The 23996-nt window shown below is 46.0% G+C and overlaps 1 protein-coding gene across 8 annotated transcripts in view; it reads right to left on the reverse strand.

Annotated features, from left to right (window-relative positions):
• Positions 1-1555: 1555 nt before the first annotated feature.
• The window catches only part of KALRN (kalirin RhoGEF kinase), a 500706-nt gene continuing 478265 nt past the window's right edge, over positions 1556-23996 (reverse strand). For 7 of the 8 annotated variants that reach the window (XM_051624220.1, XM_051624222.1, XM_051624223.1 and 4 more), the window contains 10 exons: positions 23009-23068; positions 14428-14455; positions 13779-13950; positions 11555-11676; positions 9921-10052; positions 8878-9042; positions 7914-7992; positions 6540-6740; positions 5492-5630; positions 1556-3254 (listed from right to left, as the gene is read on the reverse strand). In XM_051624220.1, the coding sequence (XP_051480180.1) occupies positions 2709-3254; positions 5492-5630; positions 6540-6740; positions 7914-7992; positions 8878-9042; positions 9921-10052; positions 11555-11676; positions 13779-13950; positions 14428-14455; positions 23009-23068 (1644 nt within the window). In that variant the 3' untranslated portion in view covers positions 1556-2708. The remainder of the gene's footprint in view (positions 3255-5491; positions 5631-6539; positions 6741-7913; positions 7993-8877; positions 9043-9920; positions 10053-11554; positions 11677-13778; positions 13951-14427; positions 14456-23008; positions 23069-23996) is intronic. The other variant, XM_051624224.1, reaches the window with a different exon arrangement.

The raw sequence follows: 23996 nt of genomic DNA on the forward strand, positions 1-23996 counted from the left end.
CAAACCTATCTGGAAGCCCTAGCAGGCTCCAGTTTACTTGCATGTGCTGTAAGAAGAGCAGTGCCCAGGAAGAGGAGTGAATATAGGAATTTCAAAATCTTGAGCACCTCCAGTTCTACCTTGAAGAAGAATCCCTTACTTGAACCTGAGCACCAATACCTGAACATGTATCCTCTTTCAGACTTCTGGGTGTTGTTTTTTTTCTGTTATTTGATAGCAATGAGAGCCTTAAATATTCCCTTAAACAACCCACCTTTTTCCCCCTGTGCAACTGAGGTGTCTGCTGTTGCAGTTTGAGATACGAGTGCAGGGGGCAGGAAAATAAAATGATAAATCACTCCAGATTTCATGTGATACATGAGAATTTGTTTGTATTAGTGCCAAGCAGAGAGACTGTGGCTTAAACTTTACCCACAGGCCTAATAAAAGCTGTGGGTTTTATAAACCACACTTCCATAAACATTTTTTTAAGGGCAGCACAATCACAGCACAAAGCCAGCTTTGATGAATAGGAAGTACAGTCCTGTAGTGAGAAAGTACCTGAGGCTGGTGCTAATTAAAGACATCCCTTGATGACTGCTGTCTGAAGAAGTTTGGTTGCTAAGAAATCAAGTACTTTGCACTCTTGCTCAGGATGAGAGTCTGCTCTTTGTCTAAGAGGTGCTGCTGGATTGCTTAGAAAATTAGCTGCTGCACTGCAAGGGGAAACTGGGGTAGGTTCTAGCTGATCCAGAAGCTTTAGCTCTGTGAATACCGTCTCTTCCAAACCTTTCCACCACCTCCCCCTGTGTTAGGTCTCTTTCCCTCAGCCACACAGCTTCCTACACTGCTTCTGGCTGCTCAGGACCCCGGGCTCACCTTCTGCCTGTGGCTATGGTCTTGTTCTTGTAGCCTGTGCACATGGTGCTGAACAGTTTTGGGGTTTTGCTGCTGTGCCTCCTTTCTTTTCCACTAGCTAAATACTGGCCACTCCAGCGTACGGATAGTGCAAGCACAAGCTGAAGGCCCAGGTGTCCTACTGGATGTGAAACTGAGCTTGGAGGTGGATCAAAAGTTTCGCAGTACTTGCAGAGCGTCTTCACCGCCTCCTGGCGGAGACAGCTGCTGCTCCCGCAGGAACACTGCAGGCTCACAGTGCGGTTCCTGGGATGCTGGATTGAATTTGACTCTTGCTCTCAACAAGAGAGTCTGTACTGAGCACACAAGGTCAGATCAAGCCCTTTTCCTTTGGTAACAACTGACATTTCCATTGCAGGCACAGCAACGGCGCGCAGCACCGAGAGACAAAGTCCTTGAGTGCCCTGGGGGAAAAAAAAATATCTGATCGTCAGGCTACAGGGCGGGGAAACCCCGGGCAGGGAAACCCCACCCGGGAAAGGGGTTTCCCCTCACAATCCCACTGCTAGAGAGGAAGAGGTGGCCAGCCTGCGGCCTGCTGATTTGGCACTGCAGCCTCCCTGCCTCAGTTCTACTTCAGGCTGGCTCCATCACTGTAACATCAATATAATGATGTTGCAACTTGGCTCGTGAGAGAGAAATGTTTCAATTGTGAATATATATTTTTTCAATTTTATTACAAATTAGGCTTTGGACATAAAAGTATCCTCACAAATGCTTTGGTGATGAGGTGCTAATGGCTGCTGAGAGGTATTTACAAGTTTGGAAATGAAACAAATGACATACTTTAAACACTGAAAACGATTTTCAAGCTGTAAGCACAAGGATGAACTCACCACTCCTACTGCACTCTGGAAGGCTTAGATGGACTTTGGGCCACGCAATTCTGAAGCTAGAAATGGAACAGGATCCTTTATATATATTTATATTTATATATATGATACAATATATGTATACTGAAAACCTGTGATAGAAAAAAATGTCATCATCATCATCGTCTAGTTTACAGATACTGCAAAAATTTGACACAGCCTTTTCTGAATGCACAGGTTTTGCAAAAGATTTCTGTACAGGGTTTATAAAAGGCTTTAAAAAAACCACAACAAACACCCATCGTAGTCCCATTGTGCTTAGTCAAAACCAGCTCCAACGCATTCACTGCCTTAATCTGTTGTGTGTTGACTTGGCACAGCAGAAGGCCCAAGGATCAACGGGGGGATTTTGGTCTGAGCACCACCATGCAACCAGTGTACCTAAGCCACGCCACCACGGAAGCTGATCCAGCAGTGACCAGAGCCTGGATCTTGCATGTCCTATGCAGGGAAAGGCTGCACTGAAATCACAGCAGCCCTGGGCATACAGGGTGTGTAAAATCCTTCTGTAAGCCTGGAGCAGGCTTGGAATGACTTCAGCAAAACCTGCCTTCAGTCCCGTCCTGCAGCACATGCTAAGGTCGGCCTAGTCTCACTGCCCCCTGCTATCCTAACTCCTCATCTCTCACACGTTTTGAAACCAGTTCAGCAAGATCAAGAGGATTTCTTCTAAGGCTGCCTCACAAAGATTAAGGCAACTGCAATTTTGGCTCTCATTTCCAGTTGGTGTTTGCTTCCCACAGTCCTTTTTCAGCAACGGTCGTGACAACAGCACGTGTCCCAGGAGGAGCTGGGCAGGTCCTGCCTCCTCCACAATCATTTGTACCCTCCAGCTGGAGAAGCCACATGAAACGCAAATGCCAGATAAGAGACTATGTACAGTCAGGCCTGCTTTGTGCCTGTGCTCAGCACCAGCAGTGTGGGACCCTGGTGGGGACATTACGTGCCTGGGCTCATCCTGCTCATCAGGAAACTCTTGACGCTGGGGACGGGGTGCACGTCGTACTGGTGCCTGCGGCGCTCGATGAAGGAAGCCAGGCGGGAGGTATCCAGTGGGATCTTGGAATAGCTGCCGTTGTGTGATTGCAGCCATGGATGCTGTAAACAAGTGGCTGCTGTTGGCCTTCTCCTGAAGTCTTCCTGGAGGATAACGTTGATGAAATCCCTGGCAGCATGGCTCACATCAGAGAAGTACTCGTGCGGGAAGCTGAAATCTACTCGGCACACGTTGATACAAGTCTCCTCTTTGCTTTCATCCAGGAATGGAGAGACACCACTTAACATGACATAGGTGAGGACCCCAATGCTCCAGATATCCGTGCTCAGGGAGACAGGAAGGCCTTGGATAACTTCAGGAGCTGCAAACTCTGGGTTTCCGAGGAGTTGGTGGACGTGGTAATGACCTGTTATCTGAACTGCATCTTCCAAATCAATGATCTTGACACGAGGTACTGGGATTCTTAAATCAATGAGCAGATTTTCTGGCTGTTGAAAAGACAATAGCAGAAACTCAATTATATTATACTTTTGCAAAAAAATTTCTAGATTTCATTTAGTTTCAATAGCCAATCAAAACTCGCAGTCAATCACATGTAGGAGGTACCTATCAGGAGACCCAATGACAAGGAACCAGCTCAGCTGCTGTGTGCACTGCTGTACATTTGGATCAATGCTGCAGTTGCAATGACAACGCCCTCCTTTTGCACTAGGGAAACACAGTGGCATTTTGCACATTGTCCCCAATATAGTTTATTTTCCCAAACTAATCTTTACCGATTAAAAGCACTGACAGATTTTTTAATTTTGAGACAAGACTTGTGTATCTGATTGGTTTACTCAGATTCCATTTGTTTACATGGCAACTGGCTATGTAAATGTGGGCAAGCTGTAGCAGAAACACTCTTAATGAAGTGAAGCTTTGCTCCCATTACCACGTATGCTGGGAGGGACTCTGGTGCATGACACTCCTGTTGCTGTCAGTTGACATGAATGGAGCCACCACTGTTGTCTTATAAACGCCAGCACACAGTCAGACCTTCTAAGCCAGAGTCCAATTATATTTCATCCCAGTTGGTTTTCCCTCTATTTTACCAATTCTTTCAGTATTTAAGGTCTCTCTCTCTCCATGGGAGGTGTTGAGCATTGCCTATACACTCTGCTCCAGGGACTTAAGAATTGATTTTGCTTCCTTTGTTGGCTCTGAGATGATTTCTGAATTTACTTCTTGCACTAGACTCACTTTTCTGCACCATGCATATTTTACTGCTACCTCATGGCTATATATATATATAAAGTTCACTACACTGCTGGTCAAATCTCTCTGCTTGCTCCTCCCTTGTGCTGTCTGCATTGACAAAATCAACATGTTCTTGAGCGGGACCCTGGGACATGGTCAGCTCTCACTATCAATACATCTCCTGCTTCCCACCTAGCAACAGAAGGTGCTTTATTTAGCATCCCTCATTCAGGCAAACTGTAAATAGGTCACAGAAAATTGGCTTCCCACTTTGTTTCTGGGAAGTATCTTATGATCAAATAGAGAATTCAGTGCAGTTTCCTACCTGGTTTTTGACAGGTCCTATAAACACAGCAGAAAATACAATCAATCTTACTGAAAGAAACCAGGATAATTTAGCTTTTAGGGACTAATGCTCACATAAGAGACTGTACAAAAGGAATATCTGTTTTTTTGTAGCACTAATAGGGAGCAGAAGAATGAAAGTGTCACTGCTTCTGACACGCCTGGGGCTTGGAGTTCTGAGAAGAGATCTCTGTGGAGCTGGATTGTCCACTACACAAGACAGTTCAATTCATCTCCCATTCTCCATTTTTAATTGGTATTTAAGTCTGCAAAAAAAGTACACATTATCTGATATCTCTGGCAACCAGAATCTATGTTGCAGATCACAAAACTGAAAACACTCAATCATACTTCAATTGGTAATTCTCTGTCATCCAGGATAAGTGGGATGTTGGTGAGGACACAGGACAATGCTGAATCCAGGACAGTACAGTGTCTCCTGCCATGTGCCCTACCTAAAAGAGGTACAAGCTGTGATAATCTGAGTGTGACATAAGAGACTGCCTGAATTTCTTCTCCACAATGTTCTTCTTCTGAACCTCTTCCTGGGTGTACTTCCCACCCAGTTCCTCTCTCAGGCTCTGCAGCACAATGCAGTGGGCTGTTTTCCTTTGTCCCTCTCAGCCCTCCCCACCTCCTGCTCCCCTGCAGCCCCCCATCCTCTTGCTTTGGGCTCTCCAGGGCACTGCTGCAGAGGTGAGGGAGACACGTGCTCCTCCTGGCCTGCCCTGAGCTGCCTGGGCACAAGCCAGCTCTGCTCAGGAAGCCTGGTAGCCAAGGTGGTACCTGTGTGAGCCCAACCCATACCCTGTGGATTTATCTTATAATTCCCCTTCACTCAGGTGTTAGTGACATCTCACTCTTGTCTCAGACAGCCTCCCTCTCCTTCATTAAATCCAGAAAGCCCTTGAGAACAAACCAGTGAATCAAGGAAACAGTGCACCTCTTGTCTGAAGGAAGAAAAGGACCTTGAGCTGCAGGTCAGTAAGTCCTTTCTCTGGTCAATAAGGCCTGAAACACAGTGCTTGTTCATTCAGTGATCATCTCTTTGGGGTACAGACTGCACCTCCTCCTGCCTGTGCAGCTGGGAACCCTCTGTACCAGGGCACTGGATAATAACATCATTCTCTTTTCTTCTCACCTTGATGTCTAAATGAGCCACTCTGCAATTGTGAAGGTACTGCAAGGCTTCCATGGTGTCTCGTATATAGAAGGCGACTTTTTCCTCCATCAGTTCATCATGGTTCATTAGATAATCTAAGAGACGACCGTCATCCATCCTACAAACAAATCAAACCCCACATGTCAAAGATCACATGGTATCTCTAGGAACAGTTAATATTTGAAAACAAAATTGCAGTGGAAACTTCATGACCTAAAAATGGAGAAAAGTAAAATGCAAGATCTGATGATTTAACAATACCTCAAGATAGTGCAGGCCATGGAAGTGGTAGAATGATTAAACCTCAGTTGTTATCTCTGGTCCTTGAAAAATTTAGCAACAATCTCAAAGTAAACTCATTTGCTTAAGGATGGATTCAACAGACAGAGGCAATTCCTTTGAAAACAAATCCTCTTAATTATTTGGTTTCATCAATTTATTTACAGAGCTGGTTGCATAATGCAGAAAAAAAAATAAATCACTGACATTTTCAGCTGGTAATATGTCCTGTGGGAACACTAACCCAATAAAAGTTTTCCACCTAGTTTTATTTATCTGTATAAATAAACAAGAAAATAGCCAAATATACTTTGTTGGATAAACTGTAACAAAGGAGCATTTTGGATCTTGGTTGTGTTTTTCCTTATAGGGACAAGCATAGCTACAGCTTTTTTTCACCAAGAAGTATTAGAACAGTGTAGGTTTCAATCTAACTGAAACACATTTACTTGAATGTAAAAAGTGGCCAAAACTGCCCAGATAAATCTAATGCCTTTCAATGGGACAAACTAACTGTTGATACAATTACCTAAGCTTTGCTGGAGTAAAAAGCAGTTTTATTTCTACCTCTGAATCTTATTTACTGTAATGAAAAGGCAGTGGAAGCTCAGCAGAAAATGGCCATTTCATTTGACATCACAACCCCCCCAAAAAAACCCCCACAAAACAGTAACCAATTATTTGCCCTGATGTCAGGGTGAATTTTATCCTTTATTCAGACACTTGAATTCAAGCTCCACATACTTACAGTTCCAAAACTAAGATGTAAGAACTTGCAGACTCATATGTATCGTGGATGGTGATGTACTGAGGATGCTGTAAGTGCTGTAACAAAGCTGCTTCGTGTGCTGCCTGTTCCTTCTTTTTCATTTTTTTACTGATGAATTTTACAGCAACATCTTTCCGTGTGGCTTTGTGAACACATTTCTTGACTATGGAGAATCGTCCCCTGGAAAAAAACCAAACCCAAACTAGAATAATGAAGGGGCCTCATGAATAAATGACACCTGGTTCAGTGCAGCAACAGACTGATTTTCAAAGTGTTACTTGATTCTGTGCATTAATATTTCACAAGGAATCAGATTTGACTAGTTGTTCTTAACCTTTTCCAACAAAGAGGCTCGGTCTCTTACTCTGGGTATAGAGATTCTTTGGGGACTAAAACACTGAGAGCAAACAGTATCACTTTGCTGCCACACTGCTATCCTCTAACAACCTCCCCTGGGTTCAATTTGCTGCCACTTAGACAGGTTCTGTCTCTTTTTTTACCTGTGGGTCTCCAGTTGCTCTAATAAAGAGCCCAAACTTTCTCAGACAGCTAAAAGAAAAGCTTTGTTAAATAATCACTATGGAATCATTTTGTCTCACTGTTTCAGGCACACAGTAAGAAATTACAAAAAAAGCTGGTGTGAAAGCATTTAGGAAACTCATAAAGAGTAGTGCCTAGTATCACTCCTGAAAGTAAAACTACTCAATTAAACCATGTGCTTGGCCTCTAATTAATTTATCACTCTTCTTTCTACACAACCAGAGGGACTCCTATCCTTTCAGCCCCAGAATTACTTGCTTCTGATCTCTGAGATGAAGAACTAACTGCATTAACCTGAATTGTTTGCATGCCCCTTTATCTGTTGCCTGTCCAGAGAGGGCTGGCAGCATATGCAGCCACTATTTAGGGTCCTGTTCAAGTCACTGTCTCAGTCAGCAAAGCCCTTTGGCTTGTCATTTGAGTCACTCACGTGCTTAACTGCTTCTGCAAACTCAGTCTTTGAGGTTAAGCTTATCCAGAACCAGCAAAATGTAATGACTTCAAAAGCTTACATTAGAGATGACAGAGGAGACACCAGCATGAGCTACCAGTGGCTGTCAGAGATTTGGCTGCCTAATTGTCCACAAATTTGCTAAGTTCCAATCCTCAAAATCCAACTCATCTTGAAAAACAAAATTTAGTCAGTGTTTTAACCTCTCTGTATTTTATTCATTACTTACTGTGCCACACTCTTTGAAAGGAGCAGCAGTTTTCAAGCTAACTATGAAAAGCAACCTAAACTTTCCTCCAAGGGAAAAGCTTCAAGCCATTGTTTCAGTGTTTTATTGCAGTGATAAGCAGGGTCAATATTACCTCCCAATCTCATGCAGCTCTGCATAAGCAAGGTCAAAGTTTTCCTTCCACGAAATAGTGGCACCATCAGCAGCAGAGTCTTGGAGAGAACAAAACACATTCAAAAAAGCATAATGTTAAAGACAGTTTCCTGCGGAGTATAAACAGCATATTTTAAAATTATGTGAGACTATATTACTTAAAACAGCAAACATTATCACCAGGAGTCCAGCTTCATACTGCTCAGGCACCGCTCCAATGTGTTGGACCACTAAAAGCCAGAGTTCCCCAGAGCAAGGGATGGATAAAGTGTATTCGAATCTGTCCTTACAACTCTGGGCTGAAGAGGGCCACACAGACAGTCTGAGGGCATGACTGCGCGTAACTGGGAGGTAGAGCTATGCTGTGTGTGCTCTGGTTTCATCCAGCACTGGCTATCCAAGCCAGTCACAGACCTAGTTACGCACCAGAGCTGCTAAAACATGGGGACATGTCAAAGCTCTGCCATGGGTCAGCTCTGCCCTGAACTCCTGCAGGACCGTGCTGGAGGTTCCCCTCTATCGCAGCCTTCCTATGCTTTCTGCATTGCTTGAGGGGTGGGTTTGGCAAGCTGGCATGCAGACCCCAGCTGGGCTGCCCAGCAGAAGTCCCTGGTGCTGCCAGCACTGCTGGAAAGGCAGGGGGACACCAGGCAGGATACAGAGCTGGTTGCCCAGAGATAATGACAAGGAATGGTCTTGGGATAGAAAGAAGGGACTTGCTAGGAAACTGCAGCAGCTTCTGTGACAGAGGGAGACTGTGAGCCCTGCTGGAGGAGCTGACAGGAAGAGCCTTTCTAGTGGCAGGAGCTGGCTCTGAGCCTCTGCCAGGCTTTCTCTTCTATTCCTACCAGCTCCAGGATCAGGTTTGATCAGGACCCATCAAAGCACAGACCGCAGAGGTGGACACCTGTGCACACCAGCCCCTCCTCGCCCTGCACACTCACCGTACTCTGGAAGCCTCACGAATTCGGATGGGTCACTGGGCAAGCTGATTCCCCAGGGATTGCTGGCACTCACTCGAAACTGATACTGGCAGCCTGGGGACAGGTCCTCAATGACGAGGTACGTGTCCAAAGTTGAGGCTACTGACTGCTGCCAAATCTGTGAGCCTGCATTTTACAGAGGGAGAGAAGGAGAGGTGAAGGAATCAGTCTCAACACGTGGACTTAGAGCAGAGATATTCTGTGCCCAACTCATGCAGTACCCTGTAAAGTTAAAAGCCACAGGGCTTGTTAAAAGGCAATAGTACAGCAGCCTGAGGTGTTTGGTAAACCAGAGCTGGCCCACAGGAAGCTATTTGGTGTTGCAGCCACCTTCCAGCCTGGCTAAATGAGGGAAGAAGGACATGCCCCTCACTTGACCGATAGCGATGGAAAAAACACAGTCCAGGGACAAGCTGATCTCTCCAGCAGTCCAGCTGTGGCTGTGTGCTGCAAGTGATGTCTCAGGGCAGTGTGATAAGACAGGAATGGAGGGCTGATTTGATGACAGCTCTGCTATGAGAGAAACAGTAGCAGAAATACTGAAAAAAACAATATGGACAAGGGAGTCCCAGATGAAGCTGAGACAGGGCAACAGAGCAATCCAAGTGCTTTTGCAGATGAAGTGTTCTTCAGACATTGTGGTGGCTACAATGAAACCTAGAGCTGCAGGAGGAGAACCAGCTTTCTGAGGTTTTGCAGACTAGCAGGACTGCAGCAATGTATGACTCTGTCATGTGTTTCTGCTCCTAACAGAACATTGCCAAACCTGTGGCATCCAAAGGAGCAATTCATCTGCACAGGGTCACAGAACAGAAAAGGACCCCCGGGACACTGAACCCTATCACAGCCTATGATTTCTTTCAAGAATATATAACATTTAATCTTATTTTAGTAAGTTCAGGGCTAGTTTGGCTAGTGCCAAGGATGCTTTTGGGATCTATCGTGCCAAGAAGGAGACTTTGTTCTCATTCTCCCAGTCAGCAAGCTCAGCTCAAACCACTTACCTTCTTCTCTGTACTCCACAGTGTATCCTGAAATGGTGCAATTGCCTGTACTGGACGGGGGCAGCCAGCGTAGGATCACAGAGGTGCAGCTTCTCTCCTGAGCAATGGGGCGATTTGGGGCAGCTGGGACACCTTGGGAAGAAAAAACAAGCACCAAGTCCAGCATCAAGTCAACAAGCACTAGTGCTTTTGTCTGAAGATCAGGTGCATCAGGTCACTATGGGGCAGCTGCACAGGCTGGCACAGCACCCTGGGTTACACTGCCTTACCAGCACAGCCAGAGGAAGGGCAATGTCACAGTCCCATTCACCTACCACTGTGGGTCTGGCACCTCTGTACTACCAGCCAGGAGAGAATCACCCTGCTTGTAAGCCCTGCTGCCCTAACATGGTCTCACAGTACTACAGCACAGGGGGAGTTCCTTCTTGCTCACAGTTGGTAGTCAAGTGGACTGTGATGCCCCAGAAAGCTCCCCATGAGGCCAGCTGGGAGAATCACCCCTTGGGTGAAGAGTGTCTATCTGAGCTTGGCTGCTGTAATGGCAGAACTTCTTTACCTGCTACCTTCTGCTCCTAATTTTTGGCTCCAGCTCAAGACTTGATGCAAAGCCCGTGAAACTGAGGAAAATGAATATTCCCATGGATTCACCAAGCAGCGAGTGAGGTTCTGGAGGTTGGAAGTCACCTCAAAGTGTCAAAAAATTACATGAGAAAGCCACTTAGAGTTCTTCTGTCTGTATGGTGCTTGATATCTTTGGCAGCAGACTGACAAATGACAGATAATTCTTCTGCGTTTTGCTCAGGGGTCCCTTCAGCACAGGAACAGTTAGTGCAGCCACTAACTTGCTTGGATAAATTGGGGAAATTATATCTCTAAGGCAGTTTGTGAGACCAAGCAAATCAAATCCTAAATGCTCGTGACACTCCTGCCACTGCAAGTCCCCAGTTAGACATTCATCTTTGTGCCATCCCCTTCAACACAGCAGGTGCCCCTCATCTCTCATGCTAACAGATCCCTTCCCAGAGCTGGAGGTCATGAGCATCAGCTCATCAATTCATACTCATTACAATTAGATGGGTCACTGATTACAGTGCTGAAAATTCAAGCTCAGAGACATGTATCTGAGTGGAATCCCTGCAGAACAGTTCACCCAGGCCAAGCCTTAATTTCACCTCCCCTGTCCCCCACAGAGAAGGGGAGGCTGAAAATCAGAATCACTGGTCCCCTCAGTCCAGGCAGAGGCTAAAGCCCAGAGCTCCCTGTGGGCAGCTGGGGTGTCATCTCCCCAGGGGCTGGGCAGTCTGAGGGAGCTGAGCTTCCCCCAGCTGACCTTACTGAGCCCCTGGGAAGCAGTGCTGTGAGCAGGATGCAGGAGCTGAACCACTGCCAATGCATTTTTATTTCCCAGATGTGATGCTTATGACCAGACGACTTAATCAAGCGCAAGGAGTCTGCAGTTCCTTCAGCCATCAGTGGGAGTCTTGGCTGAGGAACAGTATGATTTTCACATCTCAATTCACCTGGCACAGCTCCATGTCTGGCTGCCTCTGCACTGGCTATTCCTGTGTGCTGCCAGTCCCCACCAAGGGACCCTGTGCAGGAAAAATCCTGCAGGTGAAGGTCAGATATCCTACCTTGAACTTTGATGGTTGCAGAGGTTGATGCGGTTCCGTGTTCGTTGGTGGCCACACAGGTGTAAATGCCGCTGTCCTGAGGCATCAGGTTGCAGATCTTCAAGGTGAGCTCCCCAGAGTCACTGTGGATTCAGGAAGCCCCACGATAAATTGCTGCTATCCTTGCTAATGCTTTTTATACCAGTTCCTGTCCTGCCTCATTACAAACACACGTGCACGCAAATCCTGTTAACTCATTTGAAGGAACATCCTCTCAGCTATCCCATATCCAAGTACAACCCTCCATATGTCAGGGCTAGGCTGTTAATGAAACCTTCGAGCAGAATGGTCCAAACTGATTGCCAGGCAAATCTACTTGTCTGCTGTGGCCTCAGAGGAGATGGGAAAGGATCACTCAAGCAGAAATCAAAGCCCAGGAGCTGAATATTTGCTGTGCCTCTCCAGAGCTGAATGCTTAGTCTCCATATATCTGGAAAGATATCCCTAGGCACAGCTTTCCTATCTCAGGAGATGCTGAGCTGCTGTGCCTCTGCAGTGAAGTCCAACACACGCCTGACAAATTTAGCTTCCTGCATACGCAGAAGGTGGTCACACAGTGCAGGGTGCCTGACATTTCTGGGGAGCTTCAGAGCCCTGGAGCATGTTCCATTGAGCTAATGTGGCTGCCAGGCCTCTGGTCAGAAGGATGGACATCTCACAACAGCTAAAGATGAAGAACTAGCAGCAAGGTTGTGAAAGCCTCTCAATCTTTGGGCCAATCTGACCAAATAAGCTGCTTGACAGAGTCCAGTGAATTTCTAGTAGGTCTGTAAACAGTTTCTTCAGTTTGCACGTTGCAGTCTTCAACACGCAATTTAAGGGAGTTGGCCTGAATTAAAGAATTTTCCTTGTGTAACTGCTTTAGCTGCACTGAAGACCCAGCTTAGAACAAACTACATCTCGCCTTGATGGCAAAACTAGAGTAGCTCTTGAATGCATCATCTGTCAGAAATTTCAAAAGGACGTGGTTAACAGCATAACTGCCTGGACACTGTGGCTTTTCCTAGTCTAACTATGCTGGTTTGAAACAGGACAGAAATATCCCCTTTCCCTGCAATCCGGACACTCATGCCAGCAAGATTTGTAAGACAACCAACCACGCTCTGCTGGGCCTCTCCTTGGCAGGCAGTGTCTTCACAAAGACAAATATGAGTAACGAGACAATACAAGTGCTGATAGCGTGCAGGGAGCCAATGCACAGATGAAAGACTGTGATGGAAAACAGAACCCTGTAAGGAAATATCTCCCCATCCCAACTCTAGCCAGAAGCCTGAAGATAAGGCACTAGTGATCTACTGAGTAATGGCTAAAAAGACAATTTTGGGTGCTCTAGGGCAGCTGTGCAAACCAATGGCCTCTGGAGGAAACTCTTGATCAGATGTGATTTATTTTTTTTATTGAACATATAAAATCTCTTCTCTCCTAGTGTTCATTTTTCACTCCCAGTGACTTTGTGCTCCCTGAATTCATCTCAGCCTGCGCCAGAAGTGTTGAAATGTTCCCATGAAACATTGCCTCCCAGAGATTTCCACTGCAGTTTGCCTGAAATTGCTTATATAAACTGCAGAAGAGCATCCAGCAGCAGGATGTTACCTGACCTGAATTCAACTCCAGATCTTTTCAGATCTTTCTCCCCCTACCTGGGCTGGGAACATCATAACAGCATCTTTCTGCTGAAGCACAGCCAGATGTAGCCTTCCCAAGAGCACATGTAGGCACTTTTTAGGAACAGCTAAGAAAAGGCTCAGGAAAACTGCAGGAGTTACCAGCTCTGCCCATGAAATAAGAAAGTGCCCAAGTGAGGGTTTGCTCTGCTCACCTCCTGTTCCTACCAAAGGTGAGCATGACTTCAAACTCAAGCAGAGAAGCCCCAGCATCGTGGAGGCAATATTAGCCAAACAAATATGTTGGAAACATTAGTTGCTTCTGGCTTGCAGCTGGCTCAGGAGGTCAGCTGGAGCAAACTCACATCTGTAAGCAACACGCTGTGGACATAGCCTGTGTCAGCTTGGGAAACTATAGAACTACCTAAGCCCCAAAATCTGACCCTTTCTAGCTAAGGTGTGGTGTGTGACGTGCCAGAACACAGTGCCAGACTTTAACTGCATTTCTGATGAGCCTTGTAACCCGGCTGGGCAACATGACCATTGTGACCAGCTATGCTGGGATCCAAAGAGGAGCTTACCAAGATGACACGGTGTAAGTGGCCGTACTGTTGTCAGTGTCAAGAATGTTTTGATCTGGTCCTTTCCAGGTTATTGTTGGTTTGGGCCGCCCACAGACTTTGCACTGCAGCATCACAGTGTCACCAAGCAGGCATGTGACGTCCGCTAATGGCACAAGAAACTCTGGAGCCACTGAAAAAAAACACAACAAAACACATGGGGATGTACACCTTATTTTAACCTTCAACTGAGGATATTCCTCAAAGTCTAGAGAATATGTTATAGGATCAACTATGGGATCTGGGCCCCGAACAACTGGGAGCCCAGGGATTATGTTACCAAAACTCCCCCTTCACTAAAAGCCAACTGTCAGCAGCTCAGTGAAGGAGGTAGTGGGGACTGTCCACCCCCAGCCCTGTGCTCTGGCAGGAGGGTGAGACTCTGTGAAGGCAGGTTTGGTGGGTTCAGCCTCGCCTACAGCCCTGGGCTGTGTGAGATGAGCACCCAGCAGAAGGACTCCTTTCCCTGGGGAGCACACGAGCCCCTGCTGAGCATCAGAGCTGCCTTTGCTGTAGGTGCTGGTGGGTGCAGACCGTGCTGTTGCACTGAAGATCACAGCTGCTGACTTGCCCCTCCATGCCAGTCAGTGCACAGCTCTCCTTAACTCACCTTCTTGAATGAAATTGGGGTTGATTATCTGAAAAATACAAAGAAACAATAGCATTTATTTTTCTGGACAGTGACATCTGGTTTCTCGAGGTACTGTGGTGAACCTGACAAGAACTGCAGAAGCACTGACCAGTGGCTACAAGCAATCTCTAACAACAGGCAGACACAGCAACCTCTGTTGATAACTGAATAAGCCTGTGCACACCTGGGCATGTAAATGGAAACTATGGCTTCTTGAACTCCAATAAGGCACCACAGATAACAGGCACAACACTGAGGCTGAGGAAGGTGGATGTGCTTTCTCCTTGACTGGGTGATGCTGCTCAAGCCATTAACTCCTTTCTTCCTGGAGTTGGTCTGTGCTCCCCTGTGCCAGGCCCCAGACCCAGGTCACATAGCCCCTGCAGTCACCACACACCTGGGAGGTCTCACCAGCACTCAGGCCACTAACCAGCTTTGGGGGGAGGTTTTTAAACTTCTGCTCAGCTTCGGAGAAGAAAGGTAAAGCACTAAACCAAATATACTGCCTTACTTTTGCTTACTCACAAGTATCAGTTCTGCAACAACTTTTGGCCTATCACAGGAAGTAAACTTTCACTAATTTCATTGGACTGCTGGAAACTTTCCAACTTGAAACTAGGTTTGGATAACCGAGCGTTATTTTATCTAACCAGCTAAGTGATCAAGTCAGCAAAGACTTGAAAGGCTACTGTCTCTCCATGGTCTATTTAAATGCCAATGACCTCATGTAATCCTGGAGGCAAAGTTGGGAATAGCAAAGACACCACCAATAAATTCTCACATGCAGTGTCAAGACTAACTACATAATGGTGTACAATAGCACAGAAGTTTTAGCCTCATTAACTGTTTTAATAATCTCATAAGCCTTTGTTATTCAAATTCAAACTAATAACTTTATATCAAGCACCATAAACACCAGTGTGATTTATCTTGCCTTAAATATCTTTGTTACCATCTAGTTCAGAGCTGTTTTGAGAGATGCCAGTGAAGCAGTGGCCTAATTAGTGGTCTGCCAAAGCTGATTGGAGGTTTTGCAGTGGCTCAGAAACCAGGCCATGAAGCAGAAGCAATAACCCTTCAAAATAATGTAGATACATTTTCAAGATTCATATTTAAATTTTGACTTTATAAATAGTTTTCCAAGGTGAATGGATGAGGGTGCCATTCAAGGATGCACTTGAGCATATTCAGGTTCATTTTGGTTTTTATAGCCCTTCTTCATAGCCCCAGGCAAACCTCTGGTGCCAGCACTGAGACCTCAGGGTTGTTTTTCCCACCTCATCACCAGAAAGACTGAATGAACCAGGTACAAGGTGGACTTGCCACTGACAAAGATTCATTTATTCCTCAGAAAAACATATATTGGGTCAAAAATTCCTCACCATCTGAGGACTGTCCTTTGTCCTAGCAATAGACAGAATTTGATCCCTCAGGACACAGCTATAGAGAACACAATGTTCACAGTTCCAGCTGAAACCACTGGTCAATGCCAGTGCTTTACACTCTGCACTCCAGAAACCTGTAGGGGCTGCTGTGTGTGTGCTGGTTTTGCTTATGGATGAACTTGTCAAGCATCTCCCAGAGCCTCTTGAAAATGATGGCACGTGCAAAAAACTGGAAAATCTGTCAGATACCATGCAAGAAACTCTTCCCAATTCTTCTTTCTCAGGGCTTTCACAGAAAGATGAAAGCTAGACTGCATTGCTCTGAAGAGCAGAAATCCCTGTCAGCAAGGGGCTCAGGGTGGGCTGCTGGTGAGCAGGGAGAGGTGTTGTGCACTGAAATGGGGATTATGGTCCCTTCCAACCCAAACTATTCTATGATTCCATGGATTCCGTGGCACACGGTGCTGCAAGAGATGCTCACGTGGGCAACGCAGTGGGCTTCAAATCCAAGTGACTCATTTGTCAGAGAAAAGGAGGCGAAACGTGGACCTCTCAAGCACATTCTCCCCTGTATTAAAGCCCTTGCTTGCCTCAAGGAGGTCCTACACAAGGCAAAGAACAGTGATGGTGTTTATGGGGTTGGTGCAGGAGCCCCAGCTTCTGCACATCTCTCGCTCAGGGAATACTCTGCACTGCTTAAGATTACCAGGTGGAAAGACATGCTGCTGGTTCCATGACTTTTATGGAGTTTCACTTTTCTTCTCTCTGAAAAACATCATGAGGCTCAGCCCTGAAGCCCCACTCAGTCCGTAGTGATTTGAAGGAGGATCTCACAGCCCAGCCCTCAGCCAAGCACCCCTGGCCATGGCAGCCATGAGATGCACAAGGTGACCTGGGGCCTCAGGCTGACAAGGGCTCCCTGAAGAAATCCCAGCAAACATCACCTGCACCACAGCAGCTGCCAGCCCAGCCTGTGAGGGAGCAAACCTTGGAGATGGAACTACCCAACCCAAAACCACCTTCAGTGTCAGTCTACATCAGGCAAACATAAATCCTAAGGGATGAAACTTGATCAGCAATGCACTCACTTCTCAGGTAAGAAACGTGATCAGCTGTTTTTTCCAGAAATATAAATTCAGTTGAAATGAGACAGTTTTTTTTTCATTGGATGAAGTACCTGTGGCCCGGTCCAGTGTGGGTGACAACTTGTAACACTCCCTCTGCCAGCAGGAGAGTTTCTGCTGCTGATACAATGATGGCTAAAACCAGAAAACCTGCACAAGGTGACAAGGAGAGACCATGAAATGGCCTCTGCTGGAGTGATGTGGGGTCTAATGCTGACCAGGCAAAGACAGGGAGCTGGAGGGAAAGGAGCTGAGATAAAGAACTGGGAAAATGGGTGAGGATTATTCAATGAAAAAGCCAGAAACAGACCTTGCTTCTCCCTTCTCCAGCCTGTGCTGTGTCAGGGCTCAAACCAAGAAAAGCACATGAGGTGCATAATTGAAGGCCTTTGGGGACTTGCAAGGATCAAAGCAACTTAGGATCTAAATGTTTTTGGTGTTTTTTTTTTGCAAAACCAAGATGTGGATGTTATCGCCAAGCTCACCCATGATAAGCAAACACCCACAAAGGGGCCCAGGCACTAGGTCACCAGGTTTCCAGACATGTTCTGCCACATTTTTAGTTAGCTTCTTTACTGCAGTGAATCTTTAGAGAAAGAAAAGGGGTCATGTAGATGGTGTAAGAGCCAGGCTTTAAAAAAGCAGCACAGATGCTGCATCCAGCCAGTCATTATTTTGCAACACTGGGCCCCATTTTTCCTGGTTTGCTAAGCTCATGTTATAAAGATAGAAAGGCATCTGCAGCAGGAGCAGCAAAGTCTGCTTCCAAAGTGACTCTGACTGCCCTAATTCTTAGCAAGAGCTTATCTTTCATTTGTACACACACTCTGTGTCTGCCGGGGAGCAGGAACCATTCTGCAGTGCCAACAGCCAGGCTGGAAAGGCTCTGCATCACAGCTCTGCTGCCTGCAAGGGCTTCTGGCCTTGGCCAGGGCATGATTCTCTGTGGCAGAGATGTCCTCACCATGTCTAACCCACCTCCCCAGAGGAGGTGTGAGCCCAGCCCAGACACACGCAGTGCACAGAAGGGCCCAGTAGGTGCCTGGATTTTTCCAGTGCCACATTGCAGTAGCATTTGAAGGGACTGCATCAAAAACAGGAGCAAGAATAGTTTTTGCCCCAAAACATAAGGCAAGGCTGCAAACCAAGCCCTCTGTAATAAGATCCATGCTTTAGCTAAACAGTAGAGGGCATGTTTGCTCCAAGACAAACAACTCAGCATTTTGTAAACACTTTATGGCACTTCTTGTTCCCCAGGCTAAAATAAAATATTGATGCATTTGCACATGCTGGTAGCAGAGTCAGCAGCATGTTCATTGCTCCCTCACTCAAAAAAATAAATATTAATGAGTCTCAGAAAAGGAAAAAAGAAAAAAAAAGAAATTAGTTACAGAGGAATTAAGCCATTCTAATTTGTAGGAAAAGATTATCAATCTGTCTCTGACTAGGTCAACTTTTTCTCTGAGACTTCTAGGGGAACAAGCTCACAGTGCTCCCCCCAACCCCTCCTAAAACCCACAAATTAACAAGAGACATTTCCTGATAAAAGGAGCAATGAAGTATCCCACTACTTGTGGACAGATCTGCCAAAGGGAAAAAATAATATAAGATGGGAGAATGGCAGCTGATGAAATGTCCTATGGCAGCAGTCTTTGGGTGGGGATTGGGGATGCCTTCTGGCACTCAGGGTGGATGGGCTTGGCTGCCTTTGAGACTCATAGAGAAGCCATAAGTGATGCTGACTTTTGTAACTGCATTCTTGCCACACAGAAGTCCTCTTTCCCATGTCAAACTCCCCCTGCAAGGTCCTAAGGGCTGGTGTGCTCCAATGGGCTTAGCCACGGGATGTCTCTGGTACCCCAGCACCTCGTTGTGGCACTCTACCTCCTTCCTGCAGATAAAGCAGGTCACTTCTTCCTCTTCCAAAAGCTAAATGATATTGCCTGCACTGCCAGCTCAGACTATCACACCTGATGAGCCACCTTCCTGGTCAGTCTCAGCAATCCCTGGCCACTCAGGGCAGCAGGAGGGTGGTATTGCCCATGGACACCAGCTCAGGGAAACAGAGGAAGTTCTCAGGATTGTACTCATTCATACTGTGGTGCCAGGCCAGGAAAGGCTTTCTTACCAGTACTGTCTGAGATCTTGCAAAGGGAGTATGTTAGATCTGCTCTGGAGATGGATGGCCAAAGGCAGGGGGTGAAGGCATTTGCCTAAAGCACTTGGGAATTCTTGGCCTGAGCTGAGCATTGACTTGGAGCCAAGGCTGTAGCCACCAAACCATTATTTACTCAACTGCTTGGACTGTGGGGCTGCTAACACAATATTCCTCCCTACAATATGTTCCCCAGTGCTTATCTAGCTCTAAGTGTCTCTGAGTAGTTCTTAACATACTAAAATGTCATAACTGAAAAAAATAGATTACGAAACCTGACTTGAGTTCCTTGGCAATACCCCAGCTCACTAATCTAATGATGGCACTTCCACCGACTTGGGGTGGGCCTGGACTTCATCTCTCCTTCGCAGAGCTAAGAAACTGGAACAAACCCTAGACATGGGGTGACAGTTGTGTGTTGGTCAGGCTTACTGGTTACACACTGCAGTTGGAGCTGTGCTCTGCGAACCAAGAGGTCTGGACTCATGTCAGATCCCTACATGCAAGGTCCACCCCAAAGCCTGGGGGAGCTGCTGCTGAATTTAGTGAGGTTCAGCTCAGTCAGATCTTCTGACTGCTGGAAGGACATTCACTTGGACAAGAGAGATAGCCTGATGGGATTTGCAGAGTTGACTCACGATCCCTTCAGCTATATTGAAACCACATGAGATGTTACTACACAGAATAGTAGGACAATTAGTTATGTCATTGTCCAGGACCCCAGACATGGGTGTGGATAATATTTACTGATTCACAAGGGTAAACACCTTCTTCCCAGAAGCAGAGCTGCCTGTCCCTGTGCAATTAGCTACAGACACGTGGAAAGGCAGTTTCCAATCTTTCCTAAATATAGGTTACTCCTACCCCTCACATGGCTGCACATGCTCCTTACGTGCCTGTTCCTGCACTCCCATGCCTAGCAGGTGAGTTTGCACCTTCTGTTCTGTGAAACAACAGAGCAAAGCAGAAAACCAGGAGATAATATTTCATTTCCCTCCTTACACACTTCCATTACATACTGATAAACAAAGAGAAAAGGAACAAACATGAAGCAATACTATTTCTAATCAAAGCTACAATGAATGGAACATTCTCCAGGGCCAGTTCTCCATGTCCCTATGAGGGCAAAAAATACAGTAGTTACATTTTAGCTCTTTTAAACACTCAGAATTTCAGTGTCCTGCTCTCACTATGTATGCTCTCCACATTTCTTTCTGTCTGTTGCCCCTTGAAACAAAACAAAGGCAAAGTGCTTCAGAAAACTGGACTCTACTGAACAGATATGTTGTACTTTACAAATAACAAGCAAAGCCAGATCTGAAAGGCCACAGCAGCTGTGGGACATCATGGATAACGCAACCAGCTTAACCAACTTCTTGTGTAGTGTGAGTAGGCTGGAGGTAAATTGCACTGACATTTCCAAGTAATTAATACGGCTGCTTTGCATTTAGAGGCTGCTCTCTCTGTTCCAGCACAGAGTGTATGTTCTCATGCACGACGGGAGGAAAAGGGATGTCAGGGGTGACAGTCCTGTAAAAGAAGCCAGGTGACTTGCCCTGCTATTATCTGGCTGAAATAATAGCTGCAGATGACTCCATCTTAATGACACAGGGAGGGTCTCATGCACCTCTGAATGTTGGCAGCCAGGACACAGCTCTCCTACCAGCACTCCCAGTGTTTTTAAAATTAGTCATGAGCTGAGCCAGGTGTGAGGACAGTCTCCCCCCTCCTTGGACAGCGAGTCACACTGCCTCCACCTCACCTGGGAGCTAGCCAGCAGCTCTGCTGGAAAGGAAAACCAGGTGAGATACTGATTTTCAGCACGCACACAGGTTGGGATGGAGGGGTAGCACAGCTGTTTATCAATTACTTAAGCCTAGAACACAAAGCCTAAAAGAGTGATAAGGACCTGAACCAGGCTCTGGCAGTGGAAGTATCTTGCCTTGCCTCTGTTTTAACGAGAGAAGACTCTAGCTCCCAAGGGCTTAATATAGTTAATTTCTCATAATGCATTTGAAAAGGAGCATCCAGTCATAATGAAGGGCAAGGGAGATTAACTGTGGCTTCTAGTAGTGAATACCCCAGATCTTTACAGAGTAGACTTTCCCATCACCTCTTCTTGGGCTTCCTGGGCATTTTATGAGCCAGCTCTTGCTCTTCTCTCTCTGGATGATTTTGTTTAGTTTATACTGGGTATCAGCAATCCCTCCTACCCCCCCCAATATTTCTTAGCCAGACCAATGATTTGACCACATTCACTCCAGGCTGCAGATGTACTAAAACCAGCACAACGTGAGGGCCATGGTGCTCCTTGAAGGGCAGTGTGACCTTCGTAAGTCACCCCCACAACTGCACTCTTATTTTCTCTCCCTTTGCCATTTTAAATATTTGCTCAGCCCCAAAGAGTTTTGCTCAGAAGAAGAATGGAGCTTTCCAAGACATGAGAAACATTGTGGCTCCTGGGGACTGTGGTGCAGTGAAAATATCACCTCCAGTAAGTGACCTGCAAGATACAGGAGGGGGTTTCTGAGTGTAAATCAAGTCACATAGAAGGCACAAAGTTACTCCCCAATAGCAGATTCATACCACAGATAAAACTTCATGGCAGTGATTGGTTTAAATGGAAAGGCTCTTATCTCCTGAGCATCAGAGAGGCAGGCTACAACAGTCGACTGTACCATGGTAAAAAACCCAAATCAGACAATCCAAAAGACCCATGTAGAGAATGCTAGAACTAACTAGAAATGCCAACAGGGTAAGGACTCAGATACTTTTCACTGACAATTCAAAAACATCTCGTTTTCCTCTCAGGGAGCAAAGTCAAAACACAGAAATCCTCTGCAAAAAGCATGGTGATTCTCACTCAGCTCTGTACAACACACCTCTATCTCAGCCACCTTTTACTCTATGGGTAAATCATTCTTCAGTGATCTAAAGCTTACACAGACTTACATGCGGTAACTGGGCACAGCCTTGTAACAAATACATATACTTCTAGTTGTTACCTGTAACTGGCAAAATGCTCTTTGAAAATGCAAACACATTCCTCAGAATATCACAGTTTAGTGGTAAGGATCAATCTCTGGGATGTCAGCTGGGTCAAAAGCTTTCCTGTAGTACAAACTCCCTTCTCAAAAATGGTTTATTTGACCCAACATAATTAAAATAAAAGTGAGCCTTCAGGCTAATAGTTGAGATGGTGCATCTCAATACAATTCTCCCTCTTTTTTTCTTCTCATTTGGGCTCTCTCAGTAAGACATGTCTTGGGTCACTCCACTAAAACTGGTGGCTTCACTCTGGAAGAAGAGTAATGTGTCATAATTTGGGTCCACCTATCTTCTGTGACACAGGTACATTCATGCAACCATTCCCCTTCAGTACCTTCATAGAAATACTATTTCCCACTCTGCTAGGAGAAAAAAGAAAAGTTGTCTTTTCTGATCTAGATAATTTAAAGCACTAGTTGTGGTGACAGTGTTTGCTCCAGTGATTTCTAACACAAGCCTGACTAGCAGCTCAGCATGTATGGCCAGGACAAGGGGTGTTTTTCATGTAGAAAGCTGCTATGTTTATCAGCAGTTGACAAGCAGGCATTATTGTTTCGTTGAATGAGGTGCCAGGTGGGAAACAGTGACTGAGGGAGGCTATGTGAGCCTCCAGCTCATCAGGAGCTTGTTCCTCAGCTTCCTTCAACGCTCCCACCACAAAGCCTGAACTCCAGTTCAACACTTGGTAAAACCAGAACTGGTGCTTTCTGTGACTCACACTTAATTGGCACATATGTCCAGGAGTGATACAGACCCACCCCCACCCCCCCTTTTCAGCAAAGGCATTTCAAAACAGGCACATGTTCTTGGAAAGAAAATATTAAAATCACAAGGATGATTGTCTCTACCTCCATGCTAGTATTGGGGTCAAGGTCATCACACTCTGATTCCTCTGAGCTGTTTGTCTCCTTGTTTGGCAGCATGAAGAGGAAGAAAGAGAACAAGAGATTAAAAGAGAGATTGGTTAAACAGGGCAGAGAAGCACAGGAGTTGTGAGCAGCATGGAAATGGGTAACAGTCCAGAAAATGCTCTTAAAAAAAAGAAACAAAAACCAAACAGACAACAAAACAAGGGAAACAAAGGCAAAGACATGCTTTTGCCAGAGAAGCAGCTGTGATTCTGCAAGTTGTTTAGGTAGTAAAACCAGCAAGGAAGCAACAGGAGGAAGAACTGTGGCCACCATGCTGGAGCAATTTTCTTCCCTTGGGCCCAGCCCTCCCCAGCTGGCTGCAGGGTGGGTGCGAGGGGTGGGGGAGCTGCAGTGGCAGGGTTCCTCCCTTTGCACATGCCATGGCTATTTCACTAGGCTTAGAAGACAGAAAGCCTCTGCAAAGGAAAACACTTAATTGCGGGCTCTCCTAGAGAGGGGTGGACCCAAAGGACATGCTCAAGTGCTTTCCTGAATCAAGGCTGGGCTTTGGTTGTGTCAAAATCACACCAAGTGTTTGCTTGCCTCTGCTGGGAGGGAAAGCCCCAGGTGAGTCCTGAGCAGGCCTCATGGTCGATTTATAGGGATGGATCCTCTGAATTGGAGCACAGAAGTCAGGCATCCAGAGCAGAAGATGGAACTTAACCCCACAGTTCTTAACCTTTTCCATACTGGGAGATCTCAGAGAAAGAGAGACAGACACACACACACACATACAGACACACACAAAACCCTTTCCTGGCAAGACCAATCAGCAGCTCTTCCCTTATGTCTGATCACATGGAAAGAAAAAGGTCATTGAGACCATCTCCCCAGACATAAAAACTTAGGCATTTCAAGGTTGAGAATGCCTTATCTTAAGATGTGGTGAAATACTGGCCAAAAGAAAACTCATCAACCTCAGTAA

The sequence above is a fragment of the Apus apus genome, chromosome 6 (assembly GCF_020740795.1).
Source record: "Apus apus isolate bApuApu2 chromosome 6, bApuApu2.pri.cur, whole genome shotgun sequence".
NCBI classification, from domain to species: Eukaryota; Metazoa; Chordata; class Aves; order Apodiformes; family Apodidae; genus Apus; species Apus apus.